The sequence below is a fragment of the Capsicum annuum genome, chromosome 1 (genome assembly GCF_002878395.1).
Source record: "Capsicum annuum cultivar UCD-10X-F1 chromosome 1, UCD10Xv1.1, whole genome shotgun sequence".
Lineage (NCBI taxonomy): Eukaryota > Viridiplantae > Streptophyta > Magnoliopsida > Solanales > Solanaceae > Capsicum > Capsicum annuum.
In genome coordinates, this window is record NC_061111.1 from 142,679,986 (window position 1) to 142,704,359 (window position 24,374).

General features: G+C 37.0%; 1 protein-coding gene across 1 annotated transcript; it reads left to right on the forward strand.

The window, feature by feature from the left end:
- The first annotated feature begins 14,714 nt into the window (after positions 1-14,714).
- LOC124898103 lies at positions 14,715-17,271 on the forward strand. Its single transcript, XM_047411728.1, has 4 exons — positions 14,715-14,817; positions 15,147-15,692; positions 15,800-15,987; positions 17,266-17,271. The coding sequence occupies exons 1-4, from the start codon at positions 14,715-14,717 to the stop codon at positions 17,269-17,271; spliced, it is 843 nt and encodes a 280-aa protein (XP_047267684.1).
- The last annotated feature ends 7,103 nt before the right edge of the window (positions 17,272-24,374 follow it).

Genomic DNA, 24,374 nt, shown 5'->3' on the forward strand with positions numbered 1-24,374 from the left:
CAGTATTAAGATGGCTCCTTTTGAGGATCTCTATGAAAAGAGATGTAGGTCTTTTATTGGTTGTTTTGAGGTAGGCAAAGCTACTTTGATAGGGCCAGATGTTATGTTTGATGTGATGGAGAAAGGTCAGTTGATTTGGGAAAGGCTAAAGACAACCCAAAGCTATCAGAAATCTTATGAAGACGAGAGAAGAAGGGATCTTGAGTTTTAGTTTGGTGATTTGGTCTATTTGAAGATTTTGCCTGTGAAGGGACTGAAGAGACTTGGAAAGAAGGTGAAACTAATCCCCCATTATGTTGGACCATAAATAATCTTCAGTCATTTTGGGAAAGAAGCTTATCATCTAGAGTTGCCTGCAAATTTGGCATTAGTAAATTCAGTATTTCATGTTTATTTGTTAAAGAAATATATTGGTGATTCAGATGTAGTTGTTCCTTTAGAAGATATGGATGTCAAGGACAGCCTTTCTTATGAAGAAGTTCTAGTTGAGATCCTCGATCGTCATATCGGTAGACTAAGGAACAAAGAAGTTCGCTTGGTTAAAGTTCTTTGGCAGAATCTTTCTGTTGAAGGGGCTACTTGAGAAGCAGAAGTAGATATGCAAACCAAGTATCCTTATCTTTTCTCAACAAACTCAAATTCATCTTGAGGTAATGATTCTTTCTTAGATTGACTCTGTCCCATATTCAATTCAAGTTATGCAACTATTTCCCTTTCATTACATGCACTCATGAAGTCAGTTTAATTCATGTATCATGTTTCGGACTTAATTATGTAAACGTATTCCAAGTCTTGCATGTTCAATAAATGATCCTAGTTACCTTAGTACATAAATCTTAGTCTAACCAATCTTATTCGAGGATAAATGTTCCCAAGGGGGAGATATTATAATACCCTGTATTAATCTTCTCTTAATTTTGGTCACAGTTGCATGTTAAGGTGTCCAAGCCTTGGAATTTTCACTAAGTGTTGAGGGGTTAGTAATTTTAAAGACCCCTAAACTTTTATGATTTTTATTTTTAACATTTCGGACCTCGAGATGTCAAATTTTTAGTTGATTCATGATCATGGTTATTCAAAGTATATCTCCAGTGAGTTTTGGAATTTTTGGTCTAGTATAGAGTCATGTTTGGAAAACCAAAATAGAAGCACCACCAAGATAGGTAGGCACCGCCCCCCTCTAGTCCATTGGGGTAAGGTGGACCGTCTAAGTTAGTCCCCCTCTCTAAAGTAGGCGCCGCCTAGGGTAGTCCGCCACTCTAAGGCTCATATCGCACCTTACCTATTTCGCCCAAATTTGTTTCTTATCTTTTTAAGGGTATTTATGCCAATTACCTTCTCCCAATTCGTCCATAACATGAATTTGGGACTTCTAAAGAGCATTATTTACACTTTTGCTCACAAATTATCTCAATAAAAGTCCCTTTTCTTCCCAAGAACAAACCTTAACTCTTTCACAAGAAATCATGGAATTCAATCTTCAAGTTCAAGGAATTCTCAAGGAATCTTCAAGAATTAATATAGTAAGGTATGTGAGATGTTAATCCATAGGTCCCTTTCACCCATGGAGCCCAAAATCCTCTTTTGGTTTAATTTATGAGTTTATACCTATTCTTCATGAAATGAATCCATGAATCTCTTGTTAATTCAATTTCAAATTATGGTTACAAGTGTTTTCAAGTAGAATGAGCAATATCCTAGTTCAAGTGTTGCAATTCTCATGTCGTGATCCATTGATTTTAGGATTAACCCTCAAGTTATGAATTTAACCATGTAATCATGTTGTTTTCCTTGTGTTTAAGGCATTCCCATGTCCAAGTTTTTATTTATTACATGTTCGAAGAAATTCCTATGCTTTGGTTCCTCGAACTATGATTTCATACTATAGTGTTTCAAGTTTGATATCATATTTTATATTCATTTAGTGATTGTGGGTTATGAACACCCGATACCTAGTTGTTTTGCAAGATTTTAGTATCTCAGAAATGATTTCAGTTAAACAATGAGTATTATCATTTAGTCAGTTGTTATGATTAGACCATGTTTAACAATGCTAGTTGTATGTTCAGTTGTATCTAAATCAGATCAGTTCAGTACTAGTGTCAATTTTAGTTGGTAGTAGTATTTAGCATAGAACGAACCTATGGATGGGGGCTCACCCGCCAGTTAAGACTGGGTCCTTAGTAGCAGTCCATAAGTTCAAGAAATACATAGCCAGTGTAGCATTATGAGATGTCACCCGCCATTTTAGGACTGACACTTTCTTAGGGATCACCCACTAGTTTAGGACTGAATCCCTATTTCTTTGGGACATTAGATTAGTGGATCTACACAGCTAGTATTATTACCCGTGGCACGGTACTGACACCCTTACAACAGGGGTTACAAGTTTGACCCTGATTAGCTCAGATTAGGGCATGTTAGTTAGATGATCCCTCCTAAAGTTGAAGTATAGTATTTAGTATGTTTTAGTTCAGGTTTACTTGACCAAGTGTACCAAACCTTAGTTATTAAGTTATACATATTTCAGTTATATAGTTTACAGATTATTTTCGAAACATATTTATACTTGGTCTTGATTTCACAAATGTTACATGATCATGCTTTTATGTTCAGCTAGCCCCATGAATTTTATCCAGTCCTCATCTCAAAAACAAATACATTTGAAGTACTCATGGCATACTTTTATTTTCACTATGTTGTCTTATAACATAGGTTTAGATGCTTAGTTTCCAAACCACTCTTAGACAACTCAGTGACATTCAACAACAGTAGTGGTGAGTCTTTATCTATCAAGGATATAATCGGTTTATTTAAGTTATTTATGTATTTATGTATATTTAGTCAGTTGGAGTTAGTTGGGGTCTGTCCCATCAACTCTTCAGTCAGTTTAGAGACATTTAGGCACTTAGTTAGACTGTCAGTCAGTCATTTCTGTATTATCAATTGTTATCAGATATTTTAGACATATTTTAATTCATGTTTCAATATCCAGTTTTACAGTATTTATCAGTTTATTTTTTTCATATCTTATATCAGTGCTATTATATTCAGTGCTTAAAGCAGTTGCCAATTCATGGGTTAGCTTGTGGTCATTTGTGATCTTAAGCACTGTTGTTGCGACTAGGGGTAGCCTCAGGTAATGACAATGACAAACCTCAGTACTTCATCCCCATTTATTGCTGCTTATTTTTCTTTGGAACTGACCACTCATCTTCATATCTCTAATAATCATACTTTACAAATAGGCCACATTAGTATCTTTTTCACTTGAATCATGTTTTGAGGCCTTCAAAGCCCGATATTTTTCACTTTTTAATTTCTTATTCTCCATCTCTTATTGTTTTTAAGCTCATAGGTCTTTAGATTACCAAAGAGTTCATTATGGTGATGGTCTAGAGGTTCTTAGATTAAGTTATGGAATCTACTTTGCTTTACCAGTACTAGGGAAGAACACCAAGAATTCTTCTCACATGTTTATACAATGGAATCTCTTCACCAGACAGTGAAGCTCATTAGTTATAGAATTGAATCTTGTATGCATTTCTTGGATTGTTTCCACTTCTTTCATAGTAAAGGTTTTATATTGAGTAGTCAACTATCCCCTTTTGAATCCTTTACTTCAGTGGTACCTTCATAAGCAGTCCTCAATTAATCCTATATCTCTTTTTCATTTTCATAAGCTGAGATTCTATTGTATTTATCAAGACCTATGCCACATGCTAATAGTTTCTTAGCCTTGTAATTCTTTTTAATCTTTTTGCTGTCTTCATCATTGTACTCTCTCCTGGTTTTAGGAACCATCCTTGTAACCTCTCTTTGTTTGACTTCTTTAATGGGAACATGAGGACCATTAAGAATTATGTCCGTCAGCTCACTATTGTCAACCATAATGAAGTCAAATATCCTAGTTTTCCACCTCCTATAATATTTCCTATTGAAACTTGGCGGTCCAGTAGTAGATTTCCCTTCTTTTAGATTAGGTAGAGCGTCCATGCTAACCAAGTCACTCTAGGTGTGAACCTTTTAGAGTAACTTGGATTTGATACCAATTGTTGAAACCCTAGGGGGTAACACACAGTAAGGGACCAAGTCTATCAAAGTAAATCATAGACAATGAAATAGTAAAGTAACAATAAATCAAAAGGCACTGCAGGAAGAGTAAAACACAAGATTTAAATGTGGCAACCCCTTACTCATGGAAGAAAAAACCATAAATTACCCTAACAAGCACCTCAAATCCTCTATAATCACACTCCTAATTATGGTCTTCAATGGACCTAACTCAAGGTTCCTTTCGCTTGTAATAACTTTACAACAAGCTAATCTTAACAACTCTTCTAAGGACCCTCTACACCGGTTCACTCTAATTAATATCAAACTCAGGCAACACTACCTAAGCACTCTCTACTCAAAGAAAAAATGTCATTACTCTTATATCATAAGTAATTCAATTACAAATCAGAACTCACTCAAGAAAAATTTATATAAGCTCACATAAACAGATAAGAACTTGAGCAGTGTTGAAATGGGGTCTGATAAACAGCAACAATTTCATGTAAGCATGGTATAGAGTAAACATTCATGGAGATTCATGGTTAAAATCACAATTTAAAATTATGGTAACTTATAAAGATCACAAATTTGAATTTAAATTTAGGTACTTGGACTCCACGGTTGAAAGAGACCTATGAATGAACACTTAACATACCTTGGTTTATAAATTTGTGAGGATTGATGGTGAATTCTTGTGATTTGACCTTGAGCCTTGAGGACTAGGGTTTTTTCTTGAAAGAGACTACTTTTGATTTTAGAGAAATTGAATAAAATAATGACCTAATAGGCTATTGCGGCTTTAGTCCCGTGTTTTTCATGTATTGGGGTCATGCAAAAAAGACCAAAAAGCCCCTGGGATAAATTTAATTTTCATCACTGTAAATCCTAATTTTGACCTTCACCACGATGCAGTGCTAAAGCATTGAGTCACTAGAATTACACTGTAAGTCTAGTAAAATGACGAGTGCAAAAATTCACCTTGGCGCAACGCGGTGCCTTTGCGGTGCATCACTGGAAAATAGATGATCGTGAACTAGAACTCCACTATGATGCGGGTTAATCGCGTGCTACACTGAAAATAAAACAATTGCAAACTGGTACATCAGTGTGACGCAGTTCTTATTGTGATAGCACACTAGAAGATTACAAATGTGTATTTGGCCATCACCGCAATGCGGCCTTATCGCGTTGGGCTACTGTTCTACACTAAAACTACCATAAATTCTTACTCGAGTATCAAATTTGGGAAAAATTAGTATCGTTTTTTAGTTAATTCAATTTCCTATCATTTGGTGGGTCTTGAGCTGGAAAATTCTGAGTAGAGCAAAAGATATGCTCATTTGAAGTTGACTACAGCAATATTCTTTTACAAAGATTCAATCGGTACGGATTATTTTGATTCGTCTAATAGCTGGGAGTTATTGAGACCTTAATATAAATCAAATTAACTTAAAAACTACCAAGGAGCTATAATATACTATGCATAAGCTTGAAACATGACTCTAACATTATTTTGGATTTTTTGGGTATGACAAATGAACCTACTCTGATGCCCACTATTAAATGGTGAAGGTACCCTAGAATATAGTAGGCATATAATTTTGGGTTGGAGGTAAGCCCAGATACAAAAAAACTAAGAAGAGGGATATAGATGGAACCAAGTCTAATTACTATAGGCATTTTTGCAATGCCTGGATTTGATTCTAGATTCTAATAGTACAGGTTCCAGTGGTTGACTTCATCACTAGGAAAGTCCAGTCCTACACTAGTGCGGGAATTGTATGTTGTATATACAGGTGAGATGAAGTGACAATACCTCCGGTAAACATGTGGAGGGATGGTAATCCACTTATAAGTCTAACTATTTGTGGAGTTTGGGTAAATATTTCTCCAAGGACTATCTCCAAATTTTTGCATGGTCCTGACTTCTAGCCTCCAGTGAACATAATAGAAATTGATTACTACGTGGAGTAAATGTTAAAGGGTACAAGGACACAAATGGGGTCAGATGACAAAATAATTCACTTCATCTAGATAAAAAATATCGTTGTTACAAACAGGGAAGAAGCAAGTTGGGTGATAGGTGGCCGAGGTGTGGCTTTGTAGAAGATTGAGAAATAGACCATGACCTTTAAATCCATGTATTGGTAGGTATTGGATAAACACAGACTGTGTCCCACTATTGGGGACAATGTACTTAGTTCAGTCCATGGAACACTGGTTGCAAAACTTATATCAGGATATGAGTTCTACTCTGCACAATTCATTGTGAAGGAGTTACGTGACAGAGCTGTGGGAAAAAAGGAGGTAATTCTAGAATTCCCTTGTTTATTAATACAAATTTTCTAAGCCGAAAGAGTTCCAAACTACCATACATTGATCAATTCACTAAGCCGAAGAGTACTACAGACTTGGGATTTATTAGAGACCCAACGAACCCCATATCTAGTCAAGTAAGATAATGAACTGCTATATAAGCTAAAATATTTAGAATCCAGGGTGCAAATTCAGAGGTTACAAGGCTGAAAAAGACATGTGATATCATAGGTTAAGGTATGCACACTTAGCCACTTTCATCTGATGCAGCAAGTACATCTAGTGCCCCTCCTCCGTCACAGTTTGCACCACCTCACCCAACTTTCTCAAGATCCATGCCGACTGGTTTGATAGTCATCTTACAGTCCATGTGGGATGATGTAATAAGGAGTTTGATTATAGTGGAGACGAAAGTCTGATATATAGAGAAGGGTGTGCAACCTTGGGTTAAAGAAAAATTGGAGGAGCACAATAGGAGAGTTCAAATGAGATTGGATGATTTTCAAAAGAGACTTACATAGTAGCTTACAGGTGGCTCGATCCTCGGTATTAGAGAAGTGATAGCTGAAATGTCTGAGATGAAGAGCATGATAGAGGAAATGTATGACGTATCATTTATACCAGGACCGATTATAACGAAGGTCAAGGCTACGGTTAATGTTTAAAACATCTGGAAAGTCCTTATGGAAGAAGAAGGTCGGGAGAGAAAGAAGAGAAAAAAATCAGGTATTGAAAAAGAAGATCTTAAAAAGGCAAAAGAATATGGTATGCAGAGTGAACAAGACCGACAGATAAGGTTTCGAGAGACTGCAACTGGTGCTGGTTCCTCAAAATGGACAAGTGATAATGCTGAGAGGGGCAGTGATGTAGCCCCGACAATTGATGTACCATTAAGCGTACTAGCCACAACTGGTGCCACTACTGTGCAGATAGTCCGAACAGCTGATGGGACTACTGTTAAGTATGGTGTGACCCAATCTAAGGGCCAACGTGATGATGCAACATGAGTCGGCGCTTTGAGAGCCCAGGTATGTCCTTGATCCCTCTATTACTAGGGACAATGCATAGGATTTAGTTAAGGGTGGGGGTGTACTAAGGTCACCACAGGTTACACTTGTCATGTTTCGAAACCCGTAGGCCATAATCTAAAATTTTTTGAATAAACTTGTTTTTTGTTATCTTTCTTTTTGTTAGTTTCTGTGTTGTGTGACATTGAAAATCGGAAGAAAACTTGTACTTGTGCAGTAGACATGGTTTTGAATGATTATACTGAACTGGTTTTGGTAACTTTATTGAAGGAATTGATACCCCTCATAAAATTTTGTTGATTGTGTGATGTGTAAGGGACGATCGTCAATCTAATAATTACATTAGAATTAGGGATAGAATAACGATGGAAAATAATTGCATAACTAGATAACTAGTAAGTAGCAGTATGAACTTGTATGAGCTGTGTGGAGGGCGTTACCTAGTTCCTGGTGTGTTGGAATTTAGAACTTCCCCTTTTGCTCTTACCTAGGGTTTAGTATAGTCGACTAGGAGATGATCATCGGCAATTTTTGTTATTATTAGTCCACTCTAGCCTAAATGCCTACCCAAAAGTAATATGAATCCGTGATCCAAAAAGATGAGCCTAATTGACCCATTTTTATTGTTTACACCAATTTTACCTTCTCGTTTCAACTACAATGAACATTCTTTATCCCTAATCCTACTTGGACACTGTGCACCTCAACTCAAGCAAATCGCCTAAGTTGAGGGTGGATATTATAGTGTTGCATAGGGAAAATTGAGTTTGAAGAAAGAAGTGTAGAAAGAAAAAAAAATAAAGAAGGGTAGGAGCGGAGAAAATAAAAAGATAACAAATGAAAAAGAAAATTCCTAGAAAAGAAGAAAAAAAAAGTGAGAAAATAAAATCGCACCTGGCCCAATCTGAATATGCTGAAAAATAAAAAGGGAGAAATAAGTGCAGAAATAAATGAAGAAAAACGTTGAACTAAGTGGATCCCAAATAAAGCATAGTGACAAGAAGGCTTAGTCACTGAAAAATCCTAAAGAGATACCATACGAGCCCCAAACCTACAGTACAAGCTGAATAAAGTCCTATAGTGATCCTATCCGGACTGTCCAAATACTCAGGAAGAGAGCATATGGGCAATCCTATGATATTTTGCATACACCGACCGATACTTCTTTGTGAGTAAGAGAGTCTTTTGAAATATCCTTGAATAAAAATTATTGATCTAACTGAGTGAATGTGATTTCTTTGATTGTGAGCGTACAAGGGTTATGTTGTTAGGTTGCTTGACTGTTCAGTTAGAGTAATTTGTGTTTATGCCTAGTTTTTTGTTACTAATATAATGCCATCATTGGATTCCTTTCTATCACTCCGTGTATCAAATCCATATACATAGTTGGATTCTTGAATTGCTAAAACTAGGAGGGGGAATGAAATACTGATAACTAAGATAACAAGTCACTACCAGAGATATCTTAGGATCTTTCTGTTTAAGCATCAGTATTGGTAGTGGTTTTGTTTTGTTTTTCCTGAGGACATACAAACTTTCTAAGCTAAGAATGTTGATGCACCGTGGAAACATGACACATTCGATGCCTAAAAACAAGGAATTTATGCTTGCACTTAGGTTATTTTGTTGGATATGAGGTGTTTGTAGCTTGATTGCAGGAATATAGGTACAACGCACTTAGGAATGAAAATTGGAAGAAAAAGCTCTGAAAATTATGAAGTCTAATCATCCTACGAGTTAGCTTATAAATCTTCAGCATATCATATGACTCGTAGGCTCACTCGTGAACAAAATAGTACTAAGCTTAAGCTGAAGGAACTAAGTGAAGGATGATGACAATGTAAAAAGAGTCAATACGGGTAGAGTCAAGAAATCGTAAAGAGAAATAAAGCTCAAGCTGTCATTTAGAGGTGAAGTCAAAGAAAGATATGATTCGTAGTTATGATGACGTCTCATAGTGACCAGTCATAAGCTAACCAGTGTGCAAAAGCAATGAAGAACAAGGTGCAGGTGGTGACAAGTAAAGAACACGAGTCATAAAGTGTGGCAATGACTCATGAGGATGAGTCATAAGGATAATAGAATACTGGAGCCCTGGAATATGAGTTACTTGAGTACTTACGATTAGCACTATATGACTCGTAAGAATACCTTACTAGTGGACTAGCGAGTCATACCTTGTGCCAACATACATTTCTTATTCCATTTTAATTTGGATTTTTAGGTTATTTTGAGATACTATAAATACCTTAGGGTTATTCCTTTATTAGGTTACACACTTTTCCAATACTTTTACTACTTTTAGCAGACTTTGATCGTTAAGATTGTGTTCTTAAGATTTTGGGTTTTTATTCAACTGAAGACTTTGGATTTTCTTTCTCTTATTCTTGTATAATTACTTACATGTATTCTTTATTAATTATCATGGCTTGTTGCATGAAGATAAGAGGATAATTTTCTTGAATAGGGTTGTGGGAACCCTGATGTATCTTAATTTTCTTCATATTAATTGACCTCAAAGCTACTGTAGAAACTTGGGGATTGTATGTATTCTAGAACGTCCTCATAAGGGAGTTTGAGATTAGGAAAAGGGGATTAAGATAGTAATTTTGGATTCACATTCATCGTATAATTCCGCTATCTCATCTAATCAACTTGAGACCCAAAAGGTGAAAGTTGAACTGAAGTTATAGACAAGGAGCAATAAGGTGACACCCTAAAACTCACAAGGTAAAGGGTAAGATTTATCATATGTTCACTAGACGGTTAATAATATATAGCTTGTCGACTTTGCATGCAGAGGAAGAGAATATGTGATTTTTACATAAGATGTTTACAGATTTGAGAATCCAAGGGGGACAGAGTCCTTGTGTTTGACTTCTACTATTTACAAACCCAATCATTCAAGTTTAGTTACTACTTACCTGTCACTTCAAATTCCCCCATTAGATTTTACAAATTACTCATGTATTTTGTCATGTTTGACAGATTGTTCAATGTTTTCCTCATGTGTGCGACCCCAACCTGGTTTAGGTCATTGTATTTGACATAGACTGCAACATACTTCTTTAGAGGTTAGTTGTTGGGCGACATTACATATTTAAAATATAATCTAACAAGATGCTAACTGCGGCTCAACATAATCTTATAAAATTAATACTGTTACCCACCTAATGACTTTAGATCCATTTCATCGATTCAACACTAGACCTCTGGTATGTATAATAATTACCCACTCCACTATTTCATGAGTTATCAATCAAATCTCTTCCACACATCCCGTAAAGCCTACTAATTTACTCCCACAAATCTTGCATCACTATACTCGAGCCAACATCCCTTTTACCACAATTAACATCTATAGTTCTACTTAGTGAATAGCAATAGTCTTGCACTACTAACGAAGTACCTCACATAATATACTAGTCCATACCATAAAGAGGTCACCCTCAAATTTGTTATTCAGTTCCCAATAATACATACATATCCAGAGGGAAAGATCTTCCCTACGCACTAAAAAAAGAGTATCCCACAGAGAATCTCTAGGCTGGATAAAACACTTATCAAGAAGATCTATTAACTTCTTCGTAAATTCTTCCAACTCGACCGGAGCTATTCTATTAGAAAGAATAGAGAAAGGACAAGTGTCCAGGAGAAGATCAATCCCAAAATAAATTTCCCTTTCAGGAGGAATGCCAGGAAGATTATGACTGACTACTAAGAAGGACCTTCAGAACTAGAAGCCTCAATCTGAACTAGAGGGCATAAACACCCTCTAGAAAACAATTTTTGAGTTCTATGATAAGAAATGAACCTTCCCTCAAGTAATAGGAAACTCTATTCCCATTCTATAACTAGCTCATTAGGAAACTTGAGAACGACCTTACGAGTCCATCAATCTAACGAGACATAACATGAGTGAAACAAATCCATCCCTAATATTACATTAAGATCAACCATGTCCAACTCTACTAGATATACAATGGTCTTCCTACTATATATGCATACCACACAACCCCTATAGACTCTCCTAACTACAACAGAGTCACGTACTAGGGTAGATATAGAAAAGGGATTCAAAATACACTTAGGACCAATACCAAAATGGATAACCTCAAATGGAGTAACAAAAGAAATAGTAGACCCCAGAATTAGAAAATAGTAAAATCATAAGAGAAAAGTTGTAACATACCAGTATAAATATCAAGAGATGCCTCAGATTCCTAACGAGCAACAAGAGCATAAAGACAATTCCAGCCAGTGTCAGTACCAAAAGTAGCATTCGCTGATGGAAAAATCAAATAACTAGCTTTTGGAATATTATTAGCACCAGTGGCTACATTATCAAAAGGACATTATCGCCTCGTATGATCGAGCTGACCCCAATTAAATTATTAATTCTTTCCCTTATTAGAGAACCCATGATGTAACTAATCGTAATTCTAACAAGGAGGATAAGGTGGGATTAACTAGGATCCAATAGACTGATATTAGGAACCTTGTGCCCTAGTAACACCATTATCTTGAAAATGATGATCACCGAATAGCTTAGGGTAATGGGATCTAGCCGATGAGTGTGAACCGAAATTCCCCCAACTCTCTTCCTTGGTCCACTGTCTCCCATGTCTACAATTATTGCAATGACTCTCACCCTACTCTAAATATCTAAACATCTTTCTTTGTATCTTCCCTATCCTTGCCTGGTTCCTTCTCCCACTAACAAGACTAAACTGGTGTGACAAAGGGACTACTATCTGGGTCAACAGATGAATAGAACAACAAAACTCAGCATTAATAATATCTATTTGAGGCAGTAGGGCATGTCATGTGTGAGCCCATGCTAACATATTTGAAGCTTTTAACTCTAAATAATTGTGAAGTCTTGAGCAACTTTAGTCATTTTTGATTATTTTACTTTGATTTTGCAGCAAAAGTAGAGAAGAGGAAGAACCATCAATAAAGGGAGCAAAAAGACTAAAATTGGAAGAAAATAAGGAACTGTGAGTAGCTGACGACATCCATGACATGTTGTCAGCCTCGTGACAGGCTTTCATGGATGCCATCAACCTTAACAGAAGATGCAAAGCTGCAGGAAGTTTTGTGATAGTAATTATGACACGCCATTAAGATCCTGATAGGACGTCAAAATTATCATCAACCATAGGCAGCAAGAGTTGAAATTGCAGAGAAGTTGATGATATTCATGACAGGCCATCAAGATCCTGATAAGACATCAAAGGTGCCGTCACTTAATCTGAAGAAAATTAGAAATTTTAATATTATTTCCTTATTTAGGATCGACTATTTAAAGACTTATTTTAGGGGTTTTATGGATATTCATTAAGGAATCTATCTTACAACATTCGACTTTTCTATCTGTCTATCTCAAGAAAAATATTTTAGAGTATTGCCTTGTGATTCAAGTAAAAGTTCACCTTTGATTTCATTCATCATTGTAAGTTAATCCTTTTAATTAGGAATTCAACTTGTGTACTTATCTATTGCATCATGAGTGGCTAAACATCTTTAACCTGGATTGTGGGATCTAGGGTTAGGTCATAATAAAGTGTTAATTAATTACTCAAGTTTTAATAGGTGCTAGGATTTCTTGGTAATTCTGATATTATAACTTATGTCTGTTGGTTACAAATAATAGGCGTACCTAATTTGGTTTGCTTGAGAAGGAAATCATAAATAGTAGGAAGTAAATTATCGACAGGGACTCAGAAAGGCTTCTTTTAATAATCAGTGCTATAACAAGGTTGATTAACCTGAGGTAAAATCTAGATAGTGAGTTGCGATTCCCTAAGTTTTAGAGGATTAGGAAATTAGATGCTTGAATAGATTGAGAGACATTTGAGCATACCATCAATAAAGATAGCTTATCATCCTAACCTTTGTGAGAACCTTGAGTTATTTATAGCACCTATCATATACTGTAAACACTAGTGAACATAATCCCAGTTATTTCATAAAAATATTGGTTATAAACATTAATTTCAAAGTGACTAACAATTGTCTAAGCAATTTAAACCGCCATTTTACGAAACAGTAAACTACCAGAGAATTATTTCTTAAACAACTTGAGTTCACACCCTATTTCTCATGGGATTTGACTCCAACCTAGTTGGTTTTTATATTTAGAATGATCGGTTACACCCATTCTAGAGTGTAGTTTGAGCAATATCAAAAATGGCGCCGTTGCTGGGGAATATGGTTGTAAACTGCAAGTTGTAGGCGCTTATTTATTGTTAGTTAGGTTTTTTAGATTTATGACAATATTTTGTTTTTGTTGATTGTAGGTATTGTGTTATTTATGCCAAAAACAAGAAGTTTTGGAGAACCATTATTGCCAATCTATCTGAAACCTCATCTAATAAAAGAATGGCTGAACAACTGGAGGCGGACAGACTAGCTGCTTTAGCCAGGGCTCAGGTGAATGTACAAAATTTGGGTCAACAAGTATGTCACCAGAACCCTGATGACGAAGATTTGGGTGATGAGGAATTGTTGAATCCTTAAAACCCAAGGCGAGCTGAGCAACATAAAAACCGTCCAATTCGAGGAAGGTATGACCAATATCCTATTTAATATGAGGATGTTGAACATGATGAATGAATGGATAGAGCCAGTGCAATGGGTGCTATCATTCCTCCACCATTAGCACCGGGTGCAAAATTCAGCATAACAAGCACCTTGATTCGACTCTTGAATCTGAAGGGGTTGTTTGGAGGCCTATCGGGTGATGATCCGAACATTCATTTGGAGAAATTCATCACCATTTTAAAGACTTTTGACAATACAGGAGTGAGCCAGAATGCAATAAGGTTGAGGTTGTTTACGTTGTCTCTGTCTGGAGTTGAAATAATATGGTTGAACGCGTTAGAGTCTGATTCTATAACCAACTAGAGACAGTTGAAAGATACATTCCTAGAATGGTTCATTCCATCCTCCAGAAGGTTACAGTTGAGGGATGAAATTAGTAACTTCAGACAGCTCCCGACTAAAGCGTTGCACGAAACCTGGGAAAGATTTAAGAAGAAGCTACCACAATGTCCAAAACACAATATGACAGACTTGCACTTCATGGAGACTTTGTACAAAGAATTAAAATCCATGATAAATTCAATTGTTGACAATGCTATGGGTGGTTCATTCGTTGACCTCTCTTTTCTAGATGCTTCTAACATGTTGAATAAAATGACCAAGCAAAGTCGGGCTTGGTACACTAAGGATTCTGTAGTGGCTATCCCGACTGTTACTGGTGGTATAACTATGGATCAGTGTAGAAGGGATGAAGAGCGAGATTAGGACATGGCCCATTTGAATACACAGATGGACTTTCTGGCCAAGCACATGCTGTCAGACAAGACTAAAATGGTTAAGGCCGTAGCATCTCAGGCGACTGTATCTATAGGTGCTGATGTGTAGGAAAACAACGTGAGTAATCAGGGTTTTTTTTTAGGTAATAGCCAAGGAAATCAAGGTCGGAACTTCTATGACAAGCCTGATTATAAAGATAGGGAGCAGGGATACTGGAGGAAAAATAATGACAGGAGTGGTTTGTATGTTCCTCCTAGGAGTCGCGATACGGTAGTAACTAGTTCTGGCAAGATGTCCATGGAGGACATGATGGAAAAGTTGTTGAAGATATTTGAAGCTACCAACTAGAGGGTAACTACTATGAAGAGTGAATTTTCTACCCTCAGTCAACTGGTTAGCTCACACTCTGCTTCTATTAAGCAGTTAGAGTAGCAAATGAGCCAACTTTCTGCTACATTGAACTAGAAAAAATTGGTACTTTACCTAGTGATATGGTTCAGAACCCACGAAATAATGGATCGTGTATAGATATTACCACTAGAAGTGGTAAGATGTTATTTAGCCCTTCTGTGGGCATATCTGTGGAGAATAAGGTAAGTATTAACGAACCTGAAGAAAATAATTTAGTGGAGTCTGATAAGCTAGACAATTTTGTTAATATTTCAAATAGAGAAGATGAGAAGGAAGAGGAAGTAGTGTTAAAGACTATCCCTAAGCTACCACTTTCTTTTTCTCAACGATTGAAGAAGAAGGTCGATAATGCAAACTTTGGTAAGTTCATGACTATGCTCAAGCAATTAACAATTAATCTGCCTTTAGTTGAGGCACTTGAGCAAGTGCCAAGCTATGAAAAGTTCATGAAAGACCTTGTCACAAAAAAGAGAAAGGTCAGCAGTAAGCAGGTGGACAATCTCTACCATTGTAGTGCGGTGTCCACACGATTCTTAGTGAAAAAGAAGGCTAACCCAGGTACATTCACTATTCCATACAAAGTTGGGTCTAACGATATTACAAAGGCATTGGTTGACTTGGGTGCCTGCATGAATCTAATGCCACTGGTAAGCTGGGTTTAAAAGATCCAATACCTACTAACATGCAACTGGTGATGGCGGATAGGTCGATAAAGTGGCCTGGTGGAATTTTGCATGATGTGATGGTGAATGTGGCAGACTTTATTCTTCCTGCTGATTTTATGGTGCTGGATTGTGATGTGGACTTTAAAGTACCCATTATTTTGGGAAGACCATTCTTGGTAACAGGAAGGGTAATAGTTGACATGGTGTTGAATGAGCTTAAGTTTAGGCTCGGTAAAAAAAAAGGTAAAACTCAAAATGCATCAACCCATGTAACAAAAACACGATATGAATGTCTTCTCGATCATTAATGTCTTCTATTAGGATGAAAAGGGGGGATCAACAGGTCGTCTTGGCAAAGTCTGAGTAGTCAAGATAGCCCAGTCGTGCCACGACAGTAAATCAGGCGCTATTGGGAGGCAACCCAAAATTTTTATGTTTGAGCAAGTGTTTTAAATTTCTAAATTGGGATTTAGTATAGAGCAGGTAGAAAAATTAAAAGGGTCAGCTGAAAGGTCATGACGACATCTGTGACAAGCTATCATATTAGTGACAAGCTATTATGAATGCAGTCAACTAGATCAAATTTGAGAAAATCTCTACCTTCTATTGATGGCGACCTTAACGGGCTATCATAATCGTGACAAGCCATCACAAATTGTCGTCACCCTAGGGCTTTAAACTGTGTAAACTAGGCCTAATTTTAATTCGATCCGACCCAACCCAAATCGTGAAACTTTTTAGTTTTCCGCCAATATTAACTTCGTTATTTTTGAGTTATTTCTTTCCTTAGTTAACATAGTTCCCATTCTTGGAAAACCATTCCAAGCAAAACAAGTTGATTTGTGTGTGGGTTGTTCATAATAACCAAGAAACTCTTTCTCTTTCACACTTCTCCTTGTGAGTGGCACTTGATTAAAAGCTCCATTAGGTATATTCTACTTCAACTCTTCCTTGCTTGTAATTGTATGGTGATTAAAGGATAACCCAAAGCCCCTAGGTTCTATAACTAAGCTCAACTTGGAAAATGTCCAAAATCGCACCTAGAGTTAGCTGTGCAAGCCCAAAGTTTGTAAAATTAGCTCACAATGCTAATTGAAGTGAATCTTGAGCAAAAATGGAGACCATAAATTCAATTAAAGTTAAAATTTGGGTTCTGGTAGGGGTGACGACATTCATGATAGGATATCACAATTGTGACGACCTATCAAGAATGTCATCAAGCTCTGAAAAATTTTAAAGTGGTTTTGTTTAAAGCTGACAGCATTTGTGATGGGCTATCACGGTTGTGATGACCTATTAGGAATATCATCACGAAATGGAAAAATTTGCTGAAATCTACTTGAGGATGACAAAAATTGTGACAAGCTATCACAGTCGTTACAACTTATCAAGAATTGGAGTCACACCTGGGACCTAAAACATGAATGAGCTTAAATGATTAATGTTCTTTTGCTTGTGATCTTTAGGGCTGACTGATGTTCTTCTAATGTCTCCATGTACTTTAAAATGGCACAAAAAATAAAGAGCCTAATAGAACCAAAGAAAGAGGCAAAAGATGATGTACGTCTTAATCTCTTCGACGGTGAATATGACTATGAGGAAGAGGAACCCTTGCTCAGAAAGCTAAAAAAGAAGCAGAGCCCAAAAAAAACTCCTCCACCTCCACCAATTGAGGTAGAGGACAGTGATGATACTGAGTCGACCACAACTTCTGAACAAGAGGGGTCTGAAAAGTGTGATTCTGAACAGCATGAGTTTGAACATGCTGACTCTGATGAAAGGGATCAAAGAAGAGTCTAAAGAATTTGAGTCCGAGGGGACAACTTCTAGGTCCACATCCACTGTTCAAAAAAAGGATGAAGAGTATCCACCTCGGAGGACTCTTATCAAGTGTAAGAACCTGGAGGTGAGGAAAAATTCAAGATAGATTCTTAGAGCTGAAGATATCTATATTGCTGGGTTACAAAGAACTGAAAGAAGAAATGCAAAGAGGCCAATCCAAGAAGAAAAGATGATCATAAAAAAAGGGTTGAACAGAGACCCTGAAGTGGAGAGGAAATTCAAAGAATATGGCGTAGGACAGACTGGAAAAAAGGGAGGTTTATTTTTCCCCATATTGGTTTAGGAATTCTACGCGAACTACCAAGCACAGTTGTTGAATATGTGCAAACTAGGTGACAAAGTAGAAGATTGGCCTCTTCTTGTGAGAGTTCAGGTGAGGGGTGTAAGCGTTGATGTTTCGACTAGAGCCATCAAAAGATTTTTGCATGGCCCCGACTTCATGCCTCAGGCCACCACACCATCATTTTATGCCCGGATAAAGAATAAGAACAAACAACGTCCTTGGTTGGCCAACATCATCAATGACGTAGAATTGGTTTGTGTGACAAACCCAAATAAGAGAATCTGTAAGTCCTCGTTGACTCAGGAGGCAAAATTTTGGTGGGGCATAGTGCGAGTATGGCTAATAACTACCGAGGGAGATAATATTTTAGGTGATGATCGGGTTATTTTGGTAGAAAGTTTGGTGTAGCAGCTTTCCTTGAACTTTGGGAAAATCATTGCGGATGAGATGAAGATCAGAATGTTGAGGGTAAATACTAGTTATCCTTTTTCGTGTCTTATAACAGATCTGTGCAGAGCAGCTGAGGTACCAAGGATTGTTGACGTTGATGAAGATGTTCATGCCCAAAAGACTCAAAAGCCTATCCAGTTTGATGAGATTTAGCCGGGTCTTAGACTTGACAGGGGTGCAGAGGTAGCAGAGGACCCACTGGTTAAAGATGCAGGAGCAGCACCTCATATAGATGTACAGGATTCTTCAGCACAAGCAGTATCAGTGTCTGAGACTGAAGCCAGTCCAACAGTTCCTTCAGCAGCAATAGGTTTGGCATTTTAGCCGATTGATATTAGGAGGGTAGCTAAGAAAGCCAAGTGGTGTGAGGCAAAACTACATGCTTTCGCCAAAAATTTTACTGTTGTTGTGGACAAAAGAATCAAAGCCATACATGAACTTTTTATGACTTTACCTGGGCGGGTTGTAGATTTGGAAAATAGATTTGATGCCCGGGCAAAAGAGATTACAGGTGCTGATCTTGCTATATTCAGGGCTACGTTAGATTAGGTGAAGGCTGAGGTTGCGATGCTTCAGCATTACAAATTATGGTACCAACAGGTTTAGCTATGCAAGAGTCAGAGGAAGAAATTCCCATACTTTATCTTACTACGAACTCCCCAAAGAAAAAGAAGAAAAAGAGGGAAAAGAAAGGCAAGAATAAGCGAGAAAAGTCGGACAGTGAGGCATAAAGAAGAGCAAAAAAGAAGGCAAAGAAGAATGTAGAAAAGGAAGATTTAAAAAGGGCAAGATTGGAGTCTCTGGCCAATACGGAGAAATAGGAAGAAACCATCAGAGCTAGGGCTGCAGGTGCTTCATCTATCCAGGCTCCTCCCACCGCAAAGCCAGATGCTATGAGTGGAGAAAAGATAACAGATAATGTAGAAGCAGGGGCAAAGACCCGATATCTATGTGCTTGATTGTCTTCAGGTATACCCTAACCCTTAGTACATTTCATTTTTATTTTTAAGTTGAGGGTATAGGGTAAATTGTTGTTGTAACATATTTTATATAAAATTAGAAGTAGTACAAGTACTTGAGGAAGTTAACTTATTTTGTGGTTTTTGATTGTCTCTCTAGTGGTATGATGTATTGTGTACTATGTGAATTACATCCATAGTGACCACTGTGCAGGTTTTTGTGGAATGAGTATAGCAATTGAATAACCTAGAACTTGCGACATACTTGTGTGCCATGTGTGTGTAATTTTTTACTCAGTTCCCATTGTGCGTTGAATCTAGAACTTGCCCTGTTAGTCATGCCATAGTCATAGGATAGGCGTTAGGAAAGCATAATAGGACTTTTTTGTATGTTGTCCCATTTTAGCTTAAATGACCATCCAAATGTGACTAATATCCATTGATCCCTGTTTGAGCCTAAATAGCCTAATTTTTTCTTGTACACCTGTCACCTTCCTGTGACATCATAATGAACCTGTCTTGGCCCTAGTTCTCCTTGGACACTGTGCACCTTGACCTAGGCAAATAACCTAAGTTGAGGGTGGCTATTATAGGTGTGTGTGATGCAATATGAGTATGAAGAGAGGTAAAAAAGAAAAAATAATAAGAAGTTGCGTACGGTGAAAAAGAAATAACAAAAGAGAAAATTGTGTGAAAAATGATTAAAAAAAATAATCAGTTAATTGAAAAGACGACATCCAGCTTGAGCATGAATGATCAATAAAAGAGGAATGAAAAGAAGGTCAAAAGTTGAAACCCCGGGAGTTAATGTAGTGCCAAGTAGCCTAGTTCTTTCTTATACACATGTCACCTTCCTGTCATATCACAATGAACCTGTCTTGGCCCTGGTCCACCTTGGATACTATGCACCTTGACTTTGGCAAATAACCTAAGTTGACGGTGGCTATTATTGAGGTGCGTGATGCAATATGACTATGAAGAGAGGTAAAGGAAGGAAAAATAATAAGAAGTTAGGTGCGGTGAAAAAGAAATAAGAAAAGAGAAAAATGTGTGAAAAATGATAAAAAAAAAATAATCAGTTAATTGAAAAGACCGCATCCAGCTTGAGCATGAATGGTCATTAAAAGAGGAAGGAAAAAAAGGTCAAAAGTTGAAACCCTGAGAGTTAATATAGTGCCAAGGAGGTGTAATCAATATAAAACACCCATGGATATCATACCATTGCCTAGCCTACGTTACAAGTTTGAGAAAAGCCCTATATTGATTCTAATTGACCTGTCTGAAGATTTAGGTACTAACTATAAGGGCAAGCCTATGGCATTTGATGCGCAATGTTGGAACCTTTTTCTGAGAGTGAGTCTTATGTTTATCCCTATGCTTATACATGTAAATCTGAGTGAAAAAAGGGATTTCTTTGTTGTGAGGGCACACTAGGTATATTGCTAATAACTTCTTTGTTCAGATAATGTGATTTGGGTATGTGCTGGGTTGTTATTGCTGAGATTCTTACCATATCTAGATACTTGTGAGTTGCATGGTTGTTTTCAAATAGTAGACATAGTTAATCTTACTTTGACTAATCATGGAGATAGTGCATGTATTCTGAACTGATGGGAGTAGTCAGCTCCCGAATTATACTTTGTATACTCTTAGTTATGTAATGGTTGCTTCAGGACAAACAATTGTTTAAGTCGAGGGTGTTGATGTGCGAGCCCATGCAAACACATTTAAAGCTTTTAACTCTAAATAATTGCGAAGTCTTGAGCAACTTTAGTCGTTTTGATTATTTTACTTTGATTTTGCAGAAAAAGTAGAGAAAAGGGAGAACCATCAATAAAGGAATCAAAGAGACTGGAATTGGAAAACAATAAGGAACTGTGAGTGGCTGACGATATCCATGACACGCCATCAGCCTCGTGATAGGTTGTCATGGATGCCGTCAACCTTAACAGAAGATGTAAAGCTGCAGGAAGTTTTGTGACGGCAATCACGACTCGCCGTCAAGATCCTGATAGGACATCAAAATCACCGTTAATCGTAGGCAGCAGGAGTTGAAATTACAGAGAAGTTGACGACGTCCATGACAGGCTGTCAAGATCGTGATAAGACATCACGGCGCCGTCACCTAATCCGAAGAAAATAAAAAATTTTAATATTATTTCCTTATTTAGGATCGACTATTTAAAGACTTGTTGTAGGGTTTTTATGGGTATTCATTGAGGAATCTATCTTACAAAATATGAATTTTCTCTCTGTCTATCTCAAGAACAATATTTTAGAGTATTGCCTTATGATTCAAATACAAGTTCACTTTTGATTTCATTCATCATTGTAAGTTAATCCTTTCAATTATGAATTAAACTTGTATACTTATTTGTTGCATCATGAGTGGCTAAACATCTTTAACCTGGATTGTGGGATCTAGGGTTAGGTCATGATAAGGTGTTAATTAATTACTCAAGGTTTAATAGGTGCTAGGATTTCTTGGTAATTCTGATATTATAACTTATGTTTGTTGGTTGCAAACAATAGGAGTACCTACTTTTGTTTTCTTGAGTAAGAAACCATAAGAAGTAGGAAGTGAATTATCGATAGGGACTCAGAAAGGCTTCATTTAATAATCAGTGCTGTAACAAGGTTGATTAACCTGACGTAAAATCTGGACAGTGAGTTGCGATTCCCTAAGTTCAAAAGGATTAGGAAATTAGATGCTTGAATAGGTTGAGAGGCATTTGAGCATACCATCGATAAAGATAGCTTGTTATCCTAACCCCCGTGAGAACCTTGAGTTATTTGTAATATCTGTCATGTACCATAAACCCTAGTGAACAAAATCCCGATTATTTCATAAAAATATTGCTTATAAACATTAATTTCAAAGTGACTAACAATTGTCTGAGCAATTTAAACCCCTATTTCAGGAAACAGTAAACTACCAGTGAATTATTTCATAAAAAAATTGAGTTCACACCATATTCCCTATGGGATTTGACCCCAACCTAGTTGAGTTTTATATTGACAACGATTGCTTACACCCATTCCAGAGTGTAGTTTGAGCGTTATCAGTATGAATATCATCAGCAGAAGAAGCCCTAGGAGTACTAGTAGGGATCGATGAGACTCCATAAGGGCAGTCAGAAGTAGTGACCCTAGACCTAGTATGTACCCCATAGGTATGACGAGTTCCTTCCACATTGTCCTCAAGCGGGATAAAAGAGTCTCCATGAGCTTTATATCATCTAGAAGGCATGCTTGGAAATGCAAACAAATAAGAATTAGAGGATATTTCAACATCCTAGACTCTACAGCGTAAAAGTAGAACACATTAAAGGTAAACATTCCTAAATTCCTTGTAGCCTCTCCCTTATAAGTGTAGCACACTACACACCCATAAAGGAGACTCTACTTGACATGATATTATGGATACCGAATGACACTGAACCTGGGCTCCGATACCACTTTTTTACAACCTAAACTAGGGACTGACTATGTTGGGTATCTTAAGTCCACCGTGCACCATAGACCACCCCCTTTACCTATTCAGATAAAGCATACACACTAATAGAGACTGAATTTTGAATAAATAATAACATAGAAAAGATAAACTCAGAGACATCTATGATTTGCCATAAACCAGGTAGATACCGATAAGTAATACCAATACCCAAGTCCATAGTAGTCCACAAAACCTTCAAATATAAACCTAAATCAGTAAAGTCAAGGCATGCCCCCGACGATAGCCAAAAATAACTAAAAAGAAAAGTCTATGATGTAAAGATGATACATCATATAATGAAGCCTTCTGACGTATGGAATTTCACAACTTCATTTTGACTCATGAACTATCGCATGATCAACTAATCACTATGTAGGAGAAGTAAAAGTATGCCCAATTCTTGCATCACTTGGGGATACAATGTATGTAGATGGTTAGTGGTTTGAGCGCAAACATGTAACTCAGGGTTAAGGGAACAAAAATAATCAATAATTCAAAACCAGTCCAAATTCAGTGTACATAGCATTATGCAAATATATATAGACTGGGTAGGGAACAAGGATTAGCATGAACTTTAAAACTTTAGCCTGGATTTTGTAGCTTAACCGTCATAATACCCACGGGCTATATGGGCCTAAGTTCTCACCCCTTGGTTGGGTCCCAATGCTTGGAGCAGCACAAACCTGAGAATAATCATACATATATTCAAGGGGGACTTGAAAATCCCAATCATTCACTAAGGTAATTTAATCACCTGATCATTTAATGTGATATAGGGGACTTAAACCTCCCAATTATATAGTAAGGGGAACTTGAACGTCCCTGGTCATAGATAAGGGGATTCGAACACAGGCCATTTAGAACCCTCGCGCTTTCAAACAATTTCTAGTGTTGGTCTGTTGGGGCTGCCACTTTCATGGCCCAGCTATATAACCCTTTTTTAAGCCCAACTAAAATATTTAGCACACATTCCCAATTAATTGAACCACTAATGCATTAAGTTTTTTGCTGGTATCGTAATACCAACATCAGTTGCAAGTTCTTTATCATCCCACGTCAACAATTTACCCTACTGTAACTCTAGCCTCTCGGCCAAAAGGACTTCAAAGTATTAAGTTATTTGGGTCTCAAACCCATTTAATCAAGTAGGAATCAAACCATTTCATTAATGAGGACTCAAACCCACTTAATCAATTGGGACTTAAACCCACATATCTTTCAATAAGCCTTTTACGCCATGCAAATAGTTTTAAAGATAATTTAATATGCATACTTTTTGCATTCAAAACCAATTTTACAATAATGGGTTGAGGGTACTACCAATTCAATTGTCAACATTCACAAAATTAGGGGAAATCATAATCTTCTAGTTTATTAGCCATACTCATGCACCCCACATATTTAAAACCATTAATAAAGAATAAAAATGCATAATAATTCATGAGAAATAATTTAAGAACCAACCATATGAAACTCTCAATCTATTTCAAAACCCACATTCAAGTTTACATAAATATCATTTAAAAATCATGCTTTTAAGGAAAA